Consider the following 24,605-nt stretch of genomic DNA (forward strand, 5'->3'; position numbering starts at 1 on the left):
GTTCGGGAGTTGGGGTGTTGGGTGGAGGATTGCTCTTCGAGGTTCTCCGTCATGCCGCCACAATTTGGCTGTCCCCCACATCTATGCAAGAACCTTGAGAACTTTCTTGATCTCTTAGCTCCTGAGAGGTCTGAGCTTGGCCAGGGTGGTAGCGTTTAAGGAGGTCATTCATGATGAGCTTCCTTATGAATTTTCAGTAAGGTCCGAAGGGGGATCATGGCGACAGAGTTGTCATAGGTGAGGCGGCGGATGGCAAAGGTTTGGAACCTGGTGTTGAAGGAGGTGACCTCGTGGGTTTGGAGGAAGAGCTTGAAGAATTCAAAAGAAGAAGCAACAACGGTGGGCATGGAGCCAAAATAGAGGGAGAAGATGGGGCCATGGCGCTTGGAGGGACGGATGAAGGAGTGGTGAATGAGAGGGTCCAAGAGGTGGAGGTGTCCCACTAAAGGGAGGTGAGACTTTGGGCTCGGAGGATTTGAAATTTCACCGTTGGAATAGGGCGAGGGTGCATAAATAGTGTTATCACTAAGAAGGTGATTGCAAGTCGAAGAAACATTGTTCCTTTGGGATTTCGCCGTTGGAGTAGGGCGAAGGTATGTTATCACTGCAAATGTGATGCAAGTTAAGGAAACATTATTCCTTTGGGATTTCGCCGTTGGAGTAGGGCGAAGGTGTGTTATCACTGCAAAGGTGATGTAAGTTAAGGAAACATTATTCCTTTGGGATTTCGCCGTTGGAGTAGGGCGAAGGTGTGTTATCCCTGCAAAGGTGATGCAAGTTAAGGAAACATTATTCCTTTGGGGATTTCGCCGTTGGAGTAGGGCGAAAGGGTGCATAAACCTGCAAAGGTGATGCAAGTTAAGGAAACATTGTTCCTTTTTGCTCTCAGTTACACGTAAGAAATCTGAGTTTGATGATTGCTCTTCTGGGTTATCCGCCATGCCGCCACAACGTTGCAAAGTCCCCACAGACGGCGCCAATGTACAAGATGTCTTTGGTACGGGTTGAAGGGTGGATCGGAAACTTGCGGGTCGAGGCGAAGGCCGGATCACTTGACTGGAGCAATGGGGGGAGGTACCAATGTACAAGATGTCTCTGGTACGGGTTGAAGGGTGGATCGGGAACTTGCGGGTCGAGGCGAAGGCCGGATCACTTGACTGGAGCAATGGGGGGAGGTACCTGCAAAGACACTCCGACGCTCAAGTCAGAATGGATCTGAGAGGTGTAAGGTGTGAGGGATGAATGAATACCTGGAGGGACCTGGGTCCTCTATTTATAGGTGATGGTGAATATCTTATCTTATCTTATTTGGCTAAGATAAGGGAGACGTTTGAATTATCTTATCTTATCTTATCTTATTTGGCTAAGATAAGGGAGATGTTTGAATTCGAAAGTTGGTTAGGAGCTCTAGTGGGCTGGTTCCGGGCATTCTGGAAGGGCGAAGCGGGTCGGACCCTGGTAACCGGGTTCGGGGACCGTTCTGGGTGTAGGATCCGTGGGCCGGATCCGTAACAGTATGTTTATTAATTTTCTTAAATAATTATTAAGGATTCAAATTAGTTCTTGTATATATAGTAATTTATTAGTCAACGACAAATTTTTAAATAATGGAGCTTTAATCTATGCAAATTAATCTTTAGTCTTCCAAAATAAAAAAGAGCGTAAAAAAAAATTTTAAAAGTGCATTTGATTCAAGCTTTATATTTTTAAGCTAATATTTTTAAAAATAATAAAAAATAAAAAAAATGTTACATTCTTCTTATCTTTTTGTTCAATTAATTCTGAGATTGATAGGATGGGGAGAATATTTTTCAGTTGGGTCTCACTGCCGATATTGGTTTAGCCACTGGAAAAGCCTTCACTGGCTGCTGCTGCTGCTGCTCCTGCTGAAAGCTTGTGTCACTTTTCCACTGCAGGTTCTGAGTGGCATAGCTTTGTTATCTTTTAGACTTGCCAAGGCGCCTAGAGATAAACAACATCCATATGGTCACTTGATTTGTATCTCCATGTTACTCCATCTATCTCTTATCTGCTTCAAGTTACTGTTTCTTATCCATATGCATTGACATTAAATGTTGGCATTTTATTCATTACTAAATGTAGGGGTCATTTGAATACGATTGTATCTTACAGGTAAGATCGTGGTTGTAAGAACAGAGGAGTATCACATAATGCAATTCTTTTTCTGATATTTTGTTGTGATTAGATTACTGAGTAGTGCATGGTTGCTGTTGATAATTATTTATTTAGTAAAGATTCAAAGACTTGATTCTTTCATGTGGTTTTTTATGTCTTTTAAGATTACATTTCTCTATCATTCTATCTCAGGACATCGAAAGTTCGAGACTTTGGGAGCTCTGGGAATCTCTTGTATGCTTTTGGGAACAGCAGGTGGCATTGCATGCCATGCGGTTGATATTTTGATGGTACACTTCAATAGTTGAATAATTTTTTACTTCATTGTCTTTGTTGCTTCACTTATTACTATGACCAAAATCATTCAAATAAATGCTGAATAAGCTTTTTTTTCCCCTCTTTTTTGGAAATAGATTGCAAGACATCTTTTCAATACTGCATTCTTATCACTCTGCAGGAATTGTTCTCATCTGGCCCTGAAATGGTTAGCCATGCAGTGGCACATGAACATGTGCATAGTCACGGACATGGTGGACATCACCATGGCATCGACATGGAACATCCTATCCTTGCTTTGAATATGACTATTCTGTCAATATGTATTAAAGAAGGGTAATATCATTATTTAATTTTAACATGCACATGTGTTAGGAAGAGGCCCTGTTTTCCTGATTCCTATTCTAAGTATTTTAACTTTGCAGTGTGTTAACTATTTTAAGTATGATTTGATTATGTCCACTATTAGATTCTGTATTTTATTTTAAATGTTGGGGATGTAACATATTGTTCCTTCTCCAAGACCTCAGTATTTATAGGTGCTTGTGAATTGTTAGGCTTTACTGGATAACAAAACGAGCTGGTGAGAAGCAGGGTAGTGGACTGATGAAAGCAAATGCATGGCATCATCGAGCAGACGCTATTTCATCAGTAGTTGCTCTCATTGGAGTTGGTAAGGACTAAGGAACTTTGTTTCTGAAAGGTTATTCATTTTAGTTCTTTGGTATATTCTGTTAAGATACTGGCTAAGTACATGTCACGGATTACGAGGCACTAAGAGGTGTGTTGTTGCCTTGTTGGGTTAAAAATAGTGATCGGTTATGACGGGTTGAAGCTATTAGTATAATCATGACATCATTATAAGGTAAAGGGACTAAATCAGTTGGAATTTGTAGTTTGAGGGATCAAGTTGATAAGTTAATATCTTAGCAACTATACAAGTATGCATATATTTGTCTTTTGAGGGACTAAAATTACATTTCGATGTTATTTCTGAAAGGCCGTAAGATGTCATGCCTCTGTTTACATATCCTCTTTGCACAGGATTTGTTTCTCTAAACTTGATTTATGTCTTTTTTATTGCTTACAGGCATTGACCCTGGACTTCCATCTCCATTTTAGGAGGGTCTATTCTTGGATTGAATTTTCTAGATCCCCTTACAGGACTGCTTGTGGCAGGCATGATTTTAAAAGCTGGGGCTGAAACTGGTTACCAAAGGTAAGGTTCATAATTATCTGTTCCACCTCAGTTTATCATTGCTTGCTATGTGACTGTGAAGGGAGTTGGTAAAAGATTGTCCTTCTCCAGAAGTATCTATATGCAATTTTAGTTATGTCCAAACTTCTAATCTAATCAACATGTTCCTTATGATTGATTATCAGTATCTTGGAATTGGTGGATGCTACAATCCCAGCGAGCATTTGGATCCTATTAAACCAAGAATATTGCAAGTTGATGGCGTCAAGGTTTTTCTTCTCCTCTTTGGACTTTGCATGTGATATCTCAAATAATGTCATCCTTTTTACTTGAATAAATACATGAAATTCTTGTTTCCATTTTTTTGTATGCACTGTGCTCTCTAGTTCTGTTTTGCATATTAATTTATGGACTAAGGCTGTATTCATTTCTGGTTATTGTTTCAAAACTTTCTTTCAATAATTTGTATGCAGGGGTGTCATCGCTTAAGAGGAAGGAGAGCTGGCTCATATCTATATCTTGATGTACATATTTGAAAGAGCCTAGCAGCGGAAACGACACAAATATCCAACACAAGAATAATATGGAAGCACTCACAATACAATATGGCAGCAACTATAACAAGCAAATATAGCAAGTAAAGCAATAACAAGAACACACCGAGATTTTAACGTGGAAAACCCCCCTCAATGTGAGAGGTAAAAACCGCGGGTCGTCCAGACCAATGAAATAACTCCACTATAATCAAATGAGGTACAAGAGAGTCTCAAACAAAGCACAAAAACGTGCATATAACCAAGCAAAACATCAAATCACCAAAGCTTACAAATGAGAAGCAAGAAGATAAAATATACCCAAAAAATAGAGCTTCTGTCGAAGCCAATTTCTCCCTCTGCAGACGTCCAATTAAAATCTCCACCGTCCATAATGAAGAACAAGATGTGAAGAATCTACAGTTAAAATTTCACGTCAATCCAACGGTGAAAGAATGAGAAACTGCCGTTCAAAAATTGCTGCTCTGTGTAAAACCGGGAAACCTAATTTCTCTCTTGCGAAGCCAATTTCTCCTATTGAAAACTTCCAATCAACATCTCCACTGACCAGAATGAAGAACAAGATGAGAGAAACATGTAGTTCAAATTTCAAGTTGATCCAACGGTGAACAAATGATAAACTGTCATTTGAAATTTGCTACTTTACAAAAAATGGAAATTCTGTTTTTCCCTCTTCTCTCTCTTTTGCTGGCTACTCTCTTTCTCTCAATTGACCCCAAAAATCTGAATAGGGTTGTGACACAATGGGTGCAAAGAGACACCCTCAAAATATTGGGCTTGGGCCTCACAAAGGAGAGAAAAAAAACCCAACAAATCTCCCCCTTCTCGACTAGGTGGAGGCCCTCGCCATTCCGGCGATCAAACAACATGTTTCAAACTTATCTCTTGACAATGTTTTTGTCATCATATTAGCACCATTGTCATCAGTGTGAACTTTCTTAGGTTCCAACAACTTGGAATCTAACATATCCCGTATCCAGTGAAACCTAACATCAATATGTTTAGATCTTGCATGAAAAGTAGAATTCTTGGCAAGATGAATAGCACTTTGGCTATCACAACAACACATAACGGTCTTGCTTGAAACCAAGTGTTGCAAGAAACTTCTTCATCCACAACAACTCTTTACATGCTTCCGTTGCTGTAATAAACTCTGCCTCTGTGGTAGAAAGTGCAACACACTTTTGTAACCTTGGCTGCCATGAAATAGCTCCCCCTGCAAACTTAACCAAATAACCTGAAGTAGACTTTCGAGAATCAATATCTCCTGCCATGTATGCATCAGTAAAGCCAACTAGCAAAGGTTTCTCACCACCAAAACTCAAACTCAAGTTAGTTGTACCTTTGAGATATCTCATAATCCATTTAACAGCATTCCAATGTTCTTTACCTGGATTAGAGAGAAAACGACTCACAGTACCAACCGCATGAGCAATGTCTGGTCTAGTACACACCATAGCATATATCAAGCTTCCAACAGCTGAGGCATAAGGAATTTCATCCATTGCTTGTTTCTCCTCATCAGTGGTTGGACACTGTTTGGTGCTCAACTTAAACTGAGGAGCAAAAGAACTAGTAACGCATTTGGTATCATTCATACCAAACCTTTGAAGCACCTTCTTTATGTACTACTCCTGTGACAAATAAAGCTTCTTGGAATCTCTATAACGAGTAATAGTCATGCCCAAAATCTGTTTGGCAGGACCAAGTTCTTCATAGCAAAGAACTTGCTCAACTATTTCTTCAACTCATTAATCCTCAAAGCATTCTTGCCTACAATCAAAATATCATCCACATAAAGCAAAAGAATGATAAAATCATCATCAGAAAAATTTTTCACAAATACACAATGATCTGAAGTTGTCTTACGGTAACCATGCTCCCCCATAACAGATTCAAACTTCTTGTACCACTGTCTTGGAGCTTGTTTCAACCCATAAAGACTCTTCTTAAGCTTGCACACAAAATCTTCCTTTCCTTTAACAACAATGCCCTCCGGTTGCTCCATGTAGATCTCCTTATCTAAATCACCATGAAAAAAAATTGTCTTCACATCCATTTGCTCAATCTCCAAATCAAGAGACACTGCTAATCCAAGCACAGCACGAATGGATGACATCCTCACAACAGGAGAAAAGATCTCCTCATAATCAACACCTTTTCTCTGGCTAAAACCTCTAACAACCAATCTAGCTTTATACCGAGGCTTAGAATTGTGTTCTTCATTCTTGATTCTGAATACCCATTTGTTCTTCAAAACTTGCATACCCTTCGGTAGCTTCACCAACTCATAGGTATCATTCTCAAGTAAGGACTTCATTTCTTCTTACATAGCTTCAAGCCATTGAGCTTTGCTTTCATCGTCAACAACCTCTCCAAAGCATTCAGGTTCTCCCCCATCAGTTAACAAAACAAACTCATGTGGAGAATACCTTGACGAAGGCTTCCTCTCTCTTGTAGACCTTTTGAGTGCATTTGCAGGAATTTCCAAAGTTGGTTGTTCATCTTGATCATCATCACCAACTTCATCAAGCATTGGATCAATTATTCTATCTTCACCTGCACTTGTATCATGCTCATTATTTTGAGCTTCAACTCTACCATCTTCCACCATAGGCATAGAGGGAGTAATATCCAAGTCAGAAAAATCATCACTAGGCTGAACCATTGGCTTCTCCGTATTATCAACATCCTTCAGTGTTTGGTCTTCAACAAAGACAGGATCTCTACTCCGAATCACCTTCTTTCTAACAGGATCATAAAACCTATAACCAAACTCATCCATGCCATAGCCAATAAAAATACACTGCCTAGTCTTTACATCAAGCTTAGATCTCTCATCTTTGGGAATATGAATGAAAGCTTTACATCCAAAGACTCTTAAATGATCATAAGAAACATCTTTACCTGACCATACCTTCTTTGGCACTTCAAATTACAAGGGAACACATGGTGTCCAGTTCAAGACATGAACAACAGTGCTCAAAGCTTCACCCCGAAAGGATTTTGCCAATCCAGATTGTGACAATAAGCACCTAACTCTTTCAACCAGTGTTCTGTTCATCCTTTCAGCCAAGCCATTCAACTGAGGAGTCTTCGGAGGAGTCTTCTGATGTCTTATACCATGCTCTTTACAATAAGCATCAAATGGACCTGAGTACTCACCACCATTGTCAGTACGAATGCATTTCAACCTCTTCCCAGTTCTTCTTTCAACAGAAGCTTGAAATTGCTTGAAGACATTCAAAACTTGATCTTTGGTCTTCAAAGTGTAAACCCATAATTTCCTAGAATGATCATCAATAAAGGTTACAAAATAGATAGACCCTCCAAGTATTCTTGTCTTCATCGGCCCACATATATCAGAATGCACCAAGTCAAGTATCGCTGGCTTCCTTGAAGGTGGATGGCTTTTGAAAGAAACTCTGTTTTGTTTTCCAGCAAAGCAATGGTTGCACTTTTGCAAAGCAACCTTGCAACCGGATAAAAGATTCCTCTTGGATAACATACCTCTTATGCCATAAATCAGTTTCATCAACAAACTTAGCAGCATTAACAACATCTTTCACAATCTTTGCTTGAGTTAAATAAAGAGTAGAGTGTCGTGTACCTCTAGCAACAACCATGGAACCCTTGGTGAGCTTTCAACTATCATGAGAAAATGAGCTATCCTAGTCTTCATCACACAACTTACCAACAGAAAGTAAGTTCAACCGAATATCTGGAACATGCTTCACATGCTTCAAAGTCAACTTGGTACCGTCGGAGGTTTCTAAGCAAACATGTCCAACACCAGTACATTTTGCAACACCTTGATGAGCCATTTTCACATCACCAAAATCACCAGGAGTATAAGACGTAAACAGATCCCTCCTAGATATAACATGAATAAAGCACCACTATCAATCACCCAACTAGTGCTGTTATCAACAAGGTTAATAGATTCAAACTCATCAACAACAAGAAAATCATCACGAGTTACATTAACCTTGTCTTCCTTGCTACCATCATCTTTATTTGTGCTTTTGTCTTTAGTTGCCTTGGCTTTCTCCTTCTTTAGCTGCCAACAAAATTTTTTCACATGTCCCTCTTGACCACAATGATGACACTCAATATTCTTATACTTTTCCTCGAGACTTGCTTCTGCTTTGATCTCTACCTTTAGGACCTCGACTTTTGTTTCTCCCCCTAGACTCAGAAACAAGAACATCTGAATGTGTAGTCGATGTACCTTGTGACTTTCTTCTCATCTCTTCATTCAAAACACTGCTCTTGGTAAGATCTATAGAGATTACACCATCAGGAGCAGAATTGGACAATGACATTCTGAGAATTTCCCACGAGTCTGGTAAGGAACCAAGAAGTAACAATCCTTGAACCTCTTCATCAAACTTGATACCCATGGAAGATAACTGATTCAATATTCCTTGGAAGTTATTCAAGTGATCTGTCATTGATGTCCCATCTGTATACTTCAAAGCCAACAACTGCTTGATCAAAAACATCTTGTTATTCCCAGTTTTCCAAGCATACAACTGTTGCTTAATCCAAAGGGTCCAAGCATGTGTCTCTCCAATAATATGGTTCAACACATTATCATCAACCCACTGCCTAATATATCCACAAACTTGTCTATGCAATAAAGTCCAATCATCATCAGATTTATCATTAGGCTTCTCTGTATCATTAAGAGTGATCATCCTACTAGTATTAGTATTAGCTTCCATTGTTCACAGAATCACAAATCCAAAAAAATACCAACAAGCTCTGATGCCAGTATGAAAGAGCCGAGCAGCGGAAACGACACAAATGTCCAATACAAGAACAATATGAAAGCACTCACAACACAATATGGCACCAACTATAACAAGCAAATATAGCAAGTAAAGCAATAACAAGAACACACTGAGATTTTAACGTGGAAAACCCCCTCAATGTGAGAGGTAAAAACCGCGGGTCGTCCAGACCAATGAAATAGCTCCACTATAATCAAATGAGGTACAAGAGAGTCTCAAACAAAGCATAAAAATGTGCATATAACCAGGCAAAACATCAAATCACCAAAGCTTACAAATGAGAAGCAAGAAGATGAAATATACCCAAAAAATAGGGCTCCTGTCGAAGCCAATTTCTCCCTCTGTAGACTTCCAATTAAAATCTGCACCGTCTAGAATGAAGAAGAGGAATCTACAGTTTAAATTTTACGTCGATCCAACAGTGAAAGAATGAGAAACTACCGTTCAAAGATTGCTACTCTGTGTAAAACCGGGAAACCTAATTTCTCTCTTGCGAAGCCAATTTCTCCTACTGCAAACCTCCAATCAACATCTCCACTGACCAGAATGAAGAAAAAGATGAGAAAAACACGCAGTTCGAATTTCAAGCCGATCCAACGGTGAACGAATGATAAACTGACATTTGACATTTGACATTTGCTACTTTACAAAAAAGAGAATTCTGTTTTTCCCTCTTCTCTCTCTTTTGGTGGCTACTCTCTTTCTCTCAATTGACCCCAAAAATCTGAATAGAGTTGTGGCATAATGGGTGCAAAGAGCTACCATCAAAATGTTGGGCTTGGACCTCACAAAGGAGAGAAAAAAAACCCAACAATATTGAAGTTTGTTCTCCCGAATCGTATGTTATATCACATGTATTATGCATTGGAGATTCCTGATTTAATTGCATTATAATCCTATCTTCGGGACTGACTTGCTAGCTTTCGGTTGTAGGTTGATCCTTTTTTAGTGTTAGACTCTTAGTGCTGCACATAACATAGGTGAAAATGTCCGAAAATGAATTCACAAGACCATCCAACTATGGCTGAAATCTTTATATACATAGGTCTTAATATTCAAATTTCATAGTTTCATAAATTTCTTACTTTGCCCAAGGAAGGATCTTATTGATTTATTTATTTAATATCAATTTCTTAGCTAATATGATTATCAAATTTCTCTTGTAGATCTTACAATGTCATGTCTTTCTCCCAGCACAACAGATCAACAAGAAGATTCTTGGAGTGAAGACAAGGAACATGGTAGTATTGCTTCTGCTGAGGATAATAACATTGAAGGAATTGTTTCTGATATAATCTCATCGAATTTCCCACAGGTAACATTTGAATCTATTCCATTTTTTGTGGAATTTGAGTTGAGTTTTGAAGTTAGAATCACTTGTATTTTGAGATGTCAGTTGAGCGCGTAACATAGCACATGTTTTAAGGCAAGATCGTCCTTCAAATCGAGGTTTCCATGCCCCCTGAAATCCAAATTTGGTAAAATTTTAATTTATTAACTTTGATGAGTTTGACATGTAATTTGAATGAGTATCTTGTAGTAACTTATGTTGAGTTACTCATAGAGATGCAATGGAAATAGCGAAACAAGCAGAAAGAGAGGTTTTGAAAGCTGTCTCAAGTGTTATTCATGTTGGCATTAAGCTACATTTGGGGCAACCATTTTCACATATTAGCCATGGTTAGAAGTTAGACACATTCAAGAAAATTGGAGAGAAAAATTCTTGCATTTTGGTATGCATAAGGTTAAGCAGATTAACATTAAAAAAATTGTTTTTTTTTTTAAGTATTATTCTATAGCCAATATTTTGGAAGCGGGTTCAATAGCTGCGAAAACTTCAATAATTTATTTATGATGAGAGGTTATGTTACCATGACAAGAACAGAACACACTGCAAAGTATAGAGTTTCCTTGCAACCATGTAACACTACTGAATGAATGTGGTTAAACAATTAACAGATTTCTCTTTGAGAACCTTGTAGCTTTGGTTGACTGAGAATTAGTTCAATCGTGTTTATTACTACTTCTGATTATTATTAAATGTTAGAAATTAAGACAACACTTTTCATCTTCTAAGGAAATTCATTTCTTAATTACAAAAATTTGAGTGACTGTGACATTCCTGATACTAAGTACTAACCACCAAACAAATAACTGACCCTATATTTTTTCATAAATAAATAATTTTTGATAAATTTGCCATTGGTCATTTTATCAGTCTTAGAAGATGTATCAAGACTCTTTGAAAGTTTATGCCAATCTATTTTACTTTCATGAAAATGTAAGAGTATAACTCGCTTAACAAGATTACCTTCATTTTTCTTCTTAATGACTTGAATTAGGGATTGTTTAGAAAAAAAAAACAATTTTTTACCATTTTAGTCAAACATTATAATTTCTCACAAAATTTAATTATCAAATGAGTTATAATTTTTTATTTTTAAGGTAACTGATTTAGTACTATTCTTAATTTTTCTAAACCCGGTTCACTTGCCCGTTACACTCAGAGACTCTGTCGCACTAGTGTTAACTACACTGTAAGTAATTTCATTGAAATTTAACTGTTGACCGGATAAATAAACTCTTAACCAAACGTTTGGATCACTTTGTCAAATGGAATATATTTTTTGGGGGTTATTTCGTCAAAAATAAATGTTGAGATCTGTTTTATCAAAAACTAAATCTATCGGGTGTCAAAATAGCTATTTACTCTATAAACAAATTTAACAACAATAGTTATTAAACCCAATTTGACCAGAAACCCAGTGGTCTAATCGGAATGAGCTACCCTTTAAATTTCTTAAACACCAGACATGCAAAAAATCGGTTTGGTCTATTTGGATTTAAGCAAAATCGGTGAACTGACTAGTTTTCATAACTGGGACCAAGTCATGGTTATTTTTTTAAAAAAAATTGAAAACAATGTCGTTTTCTTGTAAAGGAAAGCCAAAACCACTCAGTGTCTCAGTCTCGTCACTCTCTCACTCAAGCTCAAGTTCTCTCATCTCTCGTCTCCGGTCTCTCTCATTGTCTCCGGTCTCGCACTCAAGCTCGTCGTCGCTCTCTGTCTCGTCACCGTCTCACAGTCAGCGTGCGCCTTCCCTGCGCTCGTCGGTAGCGGTGGTAGAAGCAGAAGGTCCCGGGACTAGTCGTCGTTAGGGGTGAGCACGGGTAGCGGGTACCCGATTACCCACCCGGACCCGAACCGAACCAATTAAATTGGTTCAGGAACCGACGGGTAATCTGGTCCGTCCCGAACTAAACCGATGACATTTACTGATGATTGGCTCGGGTATCGATTTTGGGGGCGCAGAACCCGAACCAACCCGTACATCCGATTATAATTAATTAAATAATATATATAACTTTGTAAATGCATAACTTAATAACCCTAATACACAATCTCACTAACGGCGCAACCAAAGTTACCAAACCATGGCGAAACCCTAGCAGAGGCAGAGGCGCAGAGCTTCCTCCTACCACGCAACCAGCTTGGCATCTTCTCCAATCTTCATCATCTTCTACTCTTCTCCATTAGGCGTCAGGCGCATCGTCTTCTCCACCTCGTCCATGGGACCATCTGGTGTATCGTCTTCCTTGTAGCGGCAGCGACACAGCAACCAACTTTCTCCCGGTCGTTGCCTCGTCGTCATTCTTTGTCTCTTCACCATCTCGCACTCAGTCGGGCGCCTTCCATGCACTTGTCACCGGCGGCGGCAGAAGTAGCACGTCCCGGGGTTGGTCGTCGTTGTTGTCTTCTTGCTTCAAGCCTCGCCATCAGCTTCCTCCTCACCGGCGTTAGATGGTCCCCGATTTGGTGCATTTCAAAAAATTTCCCCGCTCTTTTTGCTCAATTTTGTTGTTGTAATTCATCTTTTCACCATGATTTTGTTGCTGAAAGTTGAATTTTTTATTGATTATCATCACTGAACCTTGAATCTGTTGCTGTCTTCTTGAAAAAATCATTAGCTAAATTTTTTGTTGCTGTAATTCATCATTGTACCTTGATTTTGTTGCTGAAAATATCACTAAACTAAATTTTTTTGTTTCTAAAAATCATTGCTGAGTTGAATTTCTTACTAATTATCATCACTGAAGCTTGAATCTATTATTATCTTGCTGAAATAATCACTTAGCTAAATTTTTTTTGCTGTAAATCTATAAATCATATTTTGAGCTAATTCTTTTGTTGTTGAAAATTATCATAGTTGAATTTGTTGTTGAAAATGAGGTTCATGCTCTGTGCAACTCATAATAAAATTGTTCAGTTAAATTGTTGTTCCCATGCTCTCTGTTTTTTTTTTGCTCGAATTTTAAAAATGTCTTCATCACAACTCAGTTGCATAATATTAAATTTGGGAGAAAAGATAAATAAATAATAGAATTTTTGAAATTTCATCGATTATTTTTCCATCACCCTTAAATAGCTAGGCTAGTTGTAGTGTTTATTATAAATACTACAACTAGAAAAAACAAGTTAATAATCCCCTAGAAAGAACTAACAGTGATGAGAAGGAAAAGAAGAAGAAAGACATGTTGGGCATACAATTTAATTAATGAGTCCAATCCCTCCCTCTCAATTTCACATCCTTGCATCTTAATATTGCATATATATTCTGCACTCACTTATTCCTCTTGGAGGAACACTTAGAACTCAACAAGTGACACAACAAGTTTTACCTATTGATGATATTGCTCAAAATTGATGTTACTCAGAGTTCAATAAATTGATGGTTTACTACTCCTAAAAGAATAACAACACGGGTTGACATTTTTTAATCTAATTAAACTATTTGATTATATACTGAAAGCAAGATTATAAAAGGAAGAAAGAAAAAGAAAATTGAAATAAAAAGGAACTGATAACATCTGAAGTACAAATAGCAAACAAAATTACTGTTGTTAACATAGTATTCAATCTTATAAACCACCATAAATGTTAAGGAATAGACTTATTATTTATCAACACTCTATACAACCTTTCTATATCCTAACACCGCCCGACTCCAACTCCCTTTCGACAAAGCCATCAAGGAAAAGAAGACGGCCTGGCCCAAGAGACCCTATGACAGCCATCAGGCCCTTGGATAGGGGACACAATAAACAAAACCATTCAATCTTACAATGTCATCATAATATCTCTAACTACATAGACCATAAATAAGATTGCAATGAAACTAAATAAGAAAAATAATCATAGCCAAGTCGCAAGATAATATGAAGGAAAAAGTGTGATATAAAGGAAAGGATGATCAAGAAGCATCTCAGCAGTCCACCTCTTGCTAGGATCCTTCATAAAGCACTTTTCCAAAAAATCAATAACAGAAAACACTTATCCCTTTCGGTTTCTTGGGTGATAGTTCAAGATACTCAATAAAGAACCTCAAATACTCCTTAGTAAGCAAAAAGCTCTCACCCCATGCAGGCAATCTAGTGAGCATTTCAATCATTATGCAACCAAGTGCCTATATATCCATCGGAGCATCATTATGACCGAAAAATTCCTACGGCGGCAAGTACGATGGCGTACCTCTAGGCTTGGACTTCCAAACCTCAACATCTACTTTCTCCTCTTTGGTCTTAGATAATCCGAAATCCGCAATCTTCAGTTGATAGTTTGCACTCTCTTTGTCCAATGAAGGAAACAGAAGAATGTTCTCTGGCATGAGGTCACAGTAGACGATTCCTTTGCGATGAATATGTGAAAGCCCTTTAACAATCATGCGTGCATAGACGCTCAGTCGGCCTCTGGGAGAGGTTTCTTGTAGATCAAGTCATCCAAAGAACTGTAAGGAGCATACTCCAATAGATAATTGATAAAGTAATGTCCGTGCTCTACCGTGGTCTCAATTCCAAAGCATCAAATGATTTTTTAGCAACCACCGCTTTCAACTTCGCACAATGATTTGAAAATCTGTTCTTATTTCTTCAGTGAGAATGCCAATCTGGGAATGGAAATCTTCACATCAATGAAGCTCTAATGCGGTGTTTGTGTATCAACAACAATTGCAAGATAAACAATGCCAGAAGAATCCGCTCCCAAGACCTTCAGTTTCTTCCATTGTAAACTACTCATCTTTGATTGATTTTTCTTTCTCCTGTATCAACATCAAATGTTACATGCATACAGTGATCAAATAATATTATTTATCAATATACAAATTTTTTAATACCTATAGTAGGCTAGTTCTTTTGGCTCTTCTTGTGGATTATGAACTAAGTTTTGTGTTCTATTAATTATTACTAAGTTCGTTATAGCTTGTGTTATTTATATTAATTAGTTGTATCATTTGAACGAGTAGATTTCATTAGCGGAAAGATAATATATTTGTTTGCATATATAATAGAAAATATAAAGATAGTGTCAGTAGGAATAATTTAAACCAAAAAACAAATTCAAAAATCTTGAAATATCTCTATCTTATGACTTTGAACCTACTTTAATTTTCAACCCAAATAAAGAGTGAAATAAATATCTCCATCCCTACTTTCTTGGGGATTATAAGATTTTGTTAGTTAAAAAGGATTATGAAATAGAGATCATTTAGTTTCAGAATCTTTGGCTTTGTTTCATAGTATTTATGTCTACTATGATCTCCATAATTTCCTTTAAGTTTTAAAAGTCAACCAAATATTTCATTTTCAAATCTATCTATCCATTTACTTATCTAGTCTAGTTTGATTATCCACAAATTCAAATAGACGATATAATTTAAATTAATGATTTATTTTAATTTAATAAAAATAAATGTACTCATTTTGCTATATTCATATGATTAATTATGATTAGTATTTTAATTTCCAATAATTAAAGAGCAGAGTGTCTGGTCACTGGACAAACTAGTTTAAGTTACTTACTTAATAGAAGAACTGCATATATTATCCAAAAAAAATTTTTAGAAATAATAATTTTTTATTTATATAAAAAATATCCATTAATTGTGCCTATCATTTTTTTCCTTCATTTTTTTCTGCGAGTATTAAGAATTCTAGGAGATAATATTGGTTTAAATAATGTTTCTGCGCGGTGATCGCATTGAAATGCTCATTGAATCTAAGGAGAGTTTAAAGTTTATGGTTGGGTTCCATAAACAAAAACAAGCACCTAACGTGCCAATGAATATTGGTTCTATCATTTTTCGCTTTAAAATATGAAGAGATGTGTTTTTGTGATCAACCTCGTATAATTTAGTCTCTCTTGCTTTCACTGCTAAGTTTATATGTTAACTCTAGGTTCTAATTTTGCAAAGAGTTATTGATTAATACAAAATTTACAATTGAGTGAAAAGAGTAATAAAGCATCATCTTAAGTATGTACATGTTAATAAAGAATTCAGTACAAAACCAAAGCTCATCAAGAAGGTACAATAGTATACATCACATCTGACATATCCATTTTTTCTTTCATCTCCATCTCATGCTTCTTATGCCTTGTGATATCACTACAAGAGTGAGCTCTTGATATAAAAAACAACAAACACGGTATTTAGCTACAGTTAAAACCGTGGCTAAAACTTGAAAAATTTTTGAATAACACAAAATAGCCATGAAAAAGGAACTGTGGTCATTCGGGGTGTTGCATTTATGATTTGCCACGGTTTTTTGGCTTTTAGCCACAATTTCAAGAACTGTGAAGACCTTAACTTAGCCACAACATAACAAAAATTAGCCACGGTTTTAATCGTGGCTAAATCCCATGATGAAACAAAAAAGATTATTGGCCACAATTAATTTTCCATGGTTTTAACCGTGGCTAACTATGAAGATTCCAATAAAAAAAAGTTATATTCTACATTTTACTATCGTTACATCAAATTTGACAATAATTTTTTTTTATATATATGAAATAAATTCAACATCCATACATATAGGATAGAGCAAAGGAATTCAACAATGCAAAATAACAAAATATACTTAGAACTAACACTTCATCATGTACTCAATCAGAGGATTGGTTATTAATACCTTTCAACCTCCTATGCAACTTCACTAGCTAAAGCTAAACATTCTAAGTGAATACTTTCAATGTCTCATGGAAGGCTGAATCATGTACTAACGAATAAGAGCTCAATCGTTAAAGATCTGTGCAAAAAAAAAATATGCAAAGGTGGGAAAGAAATATAGTGAAATAAAGCAACAAGAAGAAACAAACTTTGAACTTTATATCTCATACCAGTAAGAAACTAAGAATAATTCAAAGCAAAAAGTGAGACCCAACTTCAATGAATCAATGAATGACATGACTTATATTATTTGTGTTTTTTCTTGATCTGCCTCTCCTCTACATATCCTCCATCATAATCCAAAATTCTTCAAATATTAATTTCATTTCATAATGTATTAAGTAATTAAGCATGGCGACAAAATCACATACAAGATAGAACCATGTACATAGTAGAGGTACTTTTACATCCAAGCAGTTCCTGAAAATTTTCACTGCATAATATCACCATCACCATTCCTACCTACAAACACGATAAAACAATCAGCCACCTTCTTAATTAGAACATGATGAAAATTCTTAACTATATAAAATTTTTCTCTACACTAGGTCCAAAATTGACTTCTCTAAATATATTAGTAGAGAGAGTAAAATAAGGCACATAATTGGAAAAGAAAGATACAATGTAGAAGTAGAAAACCAGAGCCAAGTGACAAAAACTCTTGCAACAGCAACACAACATCAGATTGGAAAGATTGGTCGGATCCTGTGGCGAGAGCAGAAGCAGTACAATCAGACAAGGCATACAAAATAACTAATTAGTAATGGTTATAAACCTTAATCAAATATTATGCAATATCCTACATTAAAATATCTTCTACTTGTAAAAAGTAAACTTGCTTCAAGTAACATGGGAGAGATAAAAAATAACTCAAGTGGCAATACTAGATAAGAACTCATAAGCATTACTCTCTGTTGCCTTTAAATGGATCTGAAATTATCGCATGGCAAGTTGATAATCATCAAGAAAAATATCTTGATACAACAAATCTTATAATGGTAAGATAGACACTAACAACACTACAAAGAGTACGACATATGACATTACAAAAGTTAATATTTAATTTAAAAAATATAAAATAAAAGACAAGTTTCGCAATTTCGGCACCAAACTTATAGGCACCAAAGAATTTGCCAATAATATATATATATGATCATAACTAGTGTGGTAAGCACTGCATACATTGAGTGAAGTGGAGGATTTCATTATTGTCTCAAAAATGGGAGACAATGAAAGGTTTTTTCTCAATTCAAAATTTAAATAATTTGGTGTGGAATTGTGATGTAATTTAATTATTGTCCTTTCTGAGATGATAATGTATATTAAATTTTGAGATATAAATAAGAATTTAGTTTAGAGTAAGTGTTAAGACTGTTATTAAGAAATTTTTTTAAAGTTTTTAATCAATATATTAAAAATTTGAATTATGTATATTTTTTATAAGAATATTTCAATTAAAAATTTTAACATGTGTTTTTAGAATATATATTCCCTAAATTTTATAAACAAAATGAATTAGTTTTTAATAATTTTTTAAGGACGTGGAGTAAGCAACTAGAATTCCTACTAGTTTGAGTTTTTGGAACAATAACAAAGAAGTGAAATTTTTGTTCCGACATTTAATTATGTTTATGTTGACAAAAATAAATGTGCAATTAAGCTATAGAGAATAACAAAAATTATTGGATTATTTTGCTAATAAGGAGATTAAAACTAGATTATATAATTATTTCATTTCAAGTAAATTGATCGATAAAAGTGATGTGTATACTTTTAGTGTTGTGTTTTTGGAGTAACTAATTTTCGATTTACACGTAATATAATTGTTTATGAACTAAGCTATCTTGTTTGTACGCTGTGTTTGGTTGCTATTCCATGACAACAGGAGACAGGAGCACAGAAACAGTGAAGAAAGACACAAACTTTTGGGATCATTGTTGTGTTTGGTTACTAGTGGTTAGAATTTAGAATGAGAATATGTTATACAAGGAAAAGAAGAAGAAAGACATGTTAGAAATATAATTTCATTAATGAGTCCAAACTCCCTCTCAAATTCACATCCTTGCATCTTAATATTGCATGTATGTTTTGTATTCACTTATTCCTCTTGGAGGAACACACAGATTCCACAAATGACACTACAAGTTTTATCTATTGATGATTTTGTTGAGAATTCTATTCAAGAAAACTTCATCACTAGTGATAATAATCCAGGGCATGTTTTTGTCATACTGCTAAAACCAGTTAGGATATTGTATGAGGAGATGAACAAGGCATGGATCAATTCTGTTGGAATGTAGTTCTATGTTCAGTATAAAGATTTTGCATATGGTTCTCCCTGAAATACAAGTAACACTCATGTAAACTAAAGTAATGAATCAAGTGTTGAACTTACTCAATTTGCATTGCACATTTGCACCAAATTTTAATGGTAAAAAGATGTATCTTTGCTTCATATAAGATATTTTCAGCATACCCAAACATTATTTAAATAAGAAATTACCTAACATCTCTCAATTTATCTTTTGGTAAATAAGAAATTAGCCACAAAACATTGCATACGCCATACATTTAGCTCTTAAGGATCAAAACTAGGACATTATCCTTAAACAAGTCAAATAACAACTATTTGTGTTAGCCTATTTAGGTATCCTAGTTTTCAATCAATTATTTATTTGATCATATACTGAAACTAGGATTATAAAAGGAAGAAAGAAAAATAAAATTAAAACAAAAAAGGAAATGATAACATCCAAAGTACAAATAGCAAACAAAACTACGGTACATAGTTTATTAAATCTGACAAACCATAAATGTTAAGGAACAGACTCATTATTCATCAACACTTTCTACAACTTATCTATTTCCTAACACTGCCCGACTCCAATTCTCTTTCGGCAAAGCAATCAAGGAAAGAAGACGGCCTGACCCAAGAGACCCTACAGCATAGCCATCAGGCCTTTGGCTAGGGGGCACAATAAACAAAACCACCATCCAATCTTACAATGTCATAATTTCTCTAACTACATGAACCATAAAGAAAAGGATGATATGAATAGAAAAGTGTGATATAAAGAAAAGGATGATCAAGAAGCATGTCAATAGTCCACCTCTTGTTAGGATCCTTCATAAAGCACTTTTCCAGAAAATCATAACAGAAAATACTGATTTCTTTCGGCTTCTTTGGTGATAGTTCAAGATACTCAACGAAGAACCTCAAATACTCCTCAGTACGCAAAAAGCTCTCACCCCATGCAGGCAATCCATTGAGCATTTGTAATACCCTGCCACACAAAGCTTTACGCTTAAGCCGTAAAATAGAGGTGGTGTGGTATTACGACCTCTAAAATAAAATATATACGTAATAATATTGAAAATGATACAGTATACAGGGAGCCATGAAAAATGGATAAAATGAAATCGCCAAAATAAAAAAAAATGCAATGCTCAGGAAACGAGATTACTTGCGTGTGAAGAAATCTAAAGCTCATAAGCATAACTATACAGGAAATAGGTATAGAAGGTCAAGAGTTCAACATAACAAGCTCCTAACTCAGCCTGCGAAGCTAAGGCTGGCTAGAGGGTAATTACATACATATATACATAGCCCAAAGCCCAAAAATACATACATATAAGCCTATTTCACCATAAACCTCTAAGAGGTACGAAAGTAAAGCAGTAATATACACGAGAGGAGAGTCTAATACATATACATATCAAAATATCAGAAATAAGCCCCAAAATGAAACTACTTCGCGGTAGAACTCTAGACGCCTAGCAAGGTGTCTCTCGACCTGAATCTGAAAAAAACAACATAGTATGGGGTGAGAACCGGAGGTTCTCAGCATGGTAAAGGTGCCACGCATATAAGATATAAGGTCCTGGAAATGCCAGAGGCAATCCTAGAACGTCAACACTTAGATATAAAGCTTAAAGAACTAAACAAAAATCATAAATGGGTGGTCTTCTAAGGGTTCTTAAGCCTAACTAAACTTATCTTGGACTCTAAAATTTTCCACTTTTCCTCCGTTCCTCCATCGTCGATGAATTCGCATAGACAAACAAGACAAACACAAGTAATTCACAAGTAATACAGATAACATCTAGCAAATAGCAGATTATAATCACGTAGGCAATCCCAAATAATTCACAAGCAAGCAATTCAAACAATATGCATATGATGTATGCCTGTCCTATGGCTGTTGATATCAACTGTCGGTTACATAACTAGCCTGACATGTCTTGGTAGTTAACCATAGACAATCCCTTTGTACGCACATTCCTAAGCTCAATAATTAACCATGGGACCGAGCCCAAGCTGACATGGGGGAGACAACACCCCAAGCTCAATAATATTCCATGGGAAGAATCCCAAGCTGACATGGAGGAGACAACACCCCAAGCTCACAATTATATATATATATATATATATATATATATATATATATATATATATATATATATATATATATATATATATATATATATATATATATATGCATGCCTATTGGGGAACCCGGGGAGTTAGAGTGCCCGGTCACATCTTACATACATGGGGTCAGCGAATGTCTCAATTATAATTCAATCATGTCTCATAAATATCATTTTCATTTTCAACAATAATTCATAGCTCATCTCATCATTCTCAATTAACTAACATCATCAATTATCTCATACATCATTCTCAATACTACATTACTCTCTTACTTGCCACATATACCACTCTCATCTTCTTTTTCAAATCAAGTACCATCTTCTCCAACCACACATTACCTCTTAAAATCTTTCTTCATCTCCAAGTTACCACAATTTCCTAACTTCATTCTATTACTAGGCTTACTAACAAGATCTAGGGCCAAAGGAATGAAAATAGAGGTTTAGAGGTTGAAATTTGAACTTTAAAATGCAAAAATTCATTTTGCTGAAACAGGGGTCACGCGTACGTGTGGGTGCGAGCTTGGACCAAGATGTGTACGCATAGCTATACTCGCATATGCATGCAAACCAAGCAGAATCGACTGGTCGCGTAAGAGAAATTTTGCGTACGCATCAACCCCATGTCACGCGTACGTGTGGGCGTACATCTTGGCCTATTTCGCGTAAGCAGCCCCCTTTACGCGTACGCATATGCATGAAGCATAGATGCATGGTCGCGTAAGTGAGGTTCGCGTATGCAAAAATTCCAGGTCACGTGTACGCGTGGGCGTACGTTTTATAAAAAATTTAACTAAGTCTGAAAAGCTGCAAAATTTCAATTTTAAATTCCAAACTTTCGATGTGCATAACTTTTTTGTTTCAAATCATTTTAATTTCAAATAAATGACCATTTGTATCCATAAAAGATGAAAACACTGACATATGTACCCACACTAGATCGAAACTAAACTTGTACCCATGCAAGATGCCCTCTGTGTGACAAAAGTACCCTACGTGGCACTCCAACCCTCCAAAGACAGGGTACTTTTGTCACACGGAGGGCACCTTGCATGGGTACAAGTTTAGTTTCGATCTAGTGTGGATACATATGTCAGCGTTTTTATCTTTCATGCGTACAAATGGTCATTTATTCTTTTTCTTTCATTCTTCGAAATGCATAAATTTCACGGACCTAATTTTCTTATGAAAGAAGTTTGAAACCATTTGAGGATCCGGAAGCTAAGTTATGACTCGCCAAAGTTTGGCTAAATATCGGTTTTACACAAAAGAATTCAACCTCAATTTTCATTGAAAATTAAACTCAAATCCAATCTTTCACACCTATATTCAGCACAATAACATGTCTCAGCACACCAACACAACACTATATTCTTCACATCACACCACCTTCAACCATATTTCATATTTACACAATTTCAAACCTCAATTCCTCATTTTACATCAATAATATTATCAACTACTCACTCAATACACATATAATCATATCATCACATCATCCATCACCAATTCATTAATTAACATACTATCATCAGCATAAGCAGCAACCATCCAACATACACTCAATTCATATATCATATTCATCAAGGGTGTTAAGCATTGAACATTTTCTTACATTCTAACCTATCCTATGGCCATATAGCCTAAGTTTTCACAGAATATTATATATTAAATACGTAAAACCTAAACCATACCTTGGCCGATTCTACGTATAATCTGAAACACCACTCAAGAGGCACCAAACACAGCTCCAAGAATCCAAAATCCCAAAGTAATGGCACCCAAACTCCACCAAGCTACCGATGTATACAATTATGCTCCAATTTTCATACACACCAACCTAATTCACATATATGGCACATTCATACCCAAAATTCAATACCTAATACACTCAATCAAGGAATTAGCTAAGGTTCTAGAATTCTCACCTTACCCAAGTGTTATATAGCAAGAGCGAATATTTTCCTCAAGCTAATCGGGTCCTATAACATCAAAGAAGCAAAATCTCACCACCACTTTAATAAATTTCGAAAATAGAAAGAAGTAAAGTAAATGGGGTGATAAAGTGGCTTACCTATGAAATGGTTCCGATGAATTCGTTGAGCTTGATGCGGTAGTTGCGTAGCCGCAAACGGTGTGGCAATCGGAGCTCGGAGTGAGGAGATATGGTGGTTGGAATAAAGCCTAGGGTTTTAAGTTCTTCTTCCCTTCTCCAAGGATGTTCCCAGCGTGGATAAAGAGAATGGATGAAGGGGAGACTGAGTTTTGTTTAAGGGTGATGGATTGGATTTTGGGCCCGGTTCACCTGGTTCGGCCCGTTCGGTCCAATCTTGAGCCAAATTCTTTGAAATTAGTGTCAAAATTCTCATTTTAATTAGCTCTATCCTATTTTACTATAGAATTCACATTTTAAGTTTTCCTTTATTAAAATTTTATTTCTTGATTAATTATTTGCTAATTTAACGGGGTTTACAACATTTCAATCACTATGCAACCAAGTGCCCATATATCCATCGGAGCATCAATATGATTGGAAAATTCCTCTAGCGACAAGTATGATGGCATACCTCTAGGCTTGGACTTCCAAACCTCAACATCTGCTTCTTCCTCTTTGGTCTTAGATAATCCAAAATCTGCGATCTTCAATTGATATTTTGTACTCTCTTTGTCCAATGAAGGAAACAAAATAATGTTCTCCAGCTTGAGGTCACAGTGGACAATTCCTTTACGATGAATATGCGAAAGTCCTTTAACAATCACGTGTGCATTGACGCTCACGTCGGTCCCCAGCAGAAGTTTCTTGTGGATTAAGTCATCCAAAGAATCGTGAGGAGTATACTCCAACAGAAGATTGTAAAAATAAGGTCTGTGCTCTACCGTGGTCTCAATTCCAAAGCATCGAATGATTTCTTCGCAACCACTGCTTTCACCTTCGCACAATGATTTAAAAATCTGTTCTTCTTTCTTCAGTGAGAATGCCAATCTGAAAATGGATCTCTTTACAGCAATGAAGCTCTGATACGGTGTTTGTGTATCAACAACAATTGCAAGATAAACAGTACCATAAAAACCCGTTTCCAAGACTTTCAGTTTCTTCCATTGTAAGCTACTCATCTTTGATTGATTTTTCTTACTCCTGTATCAATATCAAATATTACATATAATGATCAAATAATATTATTTATCAATATACAAATTTTTGAATACC

The 24,605-nt window shown here is 36.1% G+C and overlaps 1 protein-coding gene and 1 pseudogene across 8 annotated transcripts; one reads left to right on the top strand and one right to left on the bottom strand.

Moving 5' to 3' along the window:
• The first annotated feature begins 1,794 nt into the window (after positions 1-1,794).
• LOC107614314 (metal tolerance protein 2-like) lies at positions 1,795-10,894 on the top strand. Of its 8 annotated transcripts, XM_088496038.1 has the most exons (9): positions 1,795-2,426; positions 2,594-2,748; positions 2,970-3,085; positions 3,503-3,631; positions 3,796-3,879; positions 4,084-4,308; positions 10,155-10,275; positions 10,357-10,438; positions 10,525-10,894. In XM_088496038.1, the coding sequence occupies exons 1-4, from the start codon at positions 2,277-2,279 to the stop codon at positions 3,532-3,534; spliced, it is 453 nt and encodes a 150-aa protein (XP_088352164.1). In that variant the 5' UTR covers positions 1,795-2,276; the 3' UTR covers positions 3,535-3,631; positions 3,796-3,879; positions 4,084-4,308; positions 10,155-10,275; positions 10,357-10,438; positions 10,525-10,894. The 8 variants fall into 8 exon arrangements, with proteins under 8 accessions (XP_088352164.1, XP_088352162.1, XP_088352163.1 ...); XM_088496036.1 differs by having other exon boundaries at positions 10,155-10,438; XM_088496037.1 differs by having other exon boundaries at positions 10,357-10,894.
• Positions 10,895-14,154: 3,260 nt separating this feature from the next.
• Positions 14,155-15,036, bottom strand: LOC110265287 (mitogen-activated protein kinase kinase kinase 20-like; annotated as a pseudogene).
• Positions 15,037-24,605: the final 9,569 nt, after the last annotated feature.

This window comes from Arachis ipaensis, chromosome B8, assembly GCF_059453495.1.
Source record: "Arachis ipaensis isolate K30076 ecotype BB chromosome B8, ASM5945349v1, whole genome shotgun sequence".
Lineage (NCBI taxonomy): Eukaryota > Viridiplantae > Streptophyta > Magnoliopsida > Fabales > Fabaceae > Arachis > Arachis ipaensis.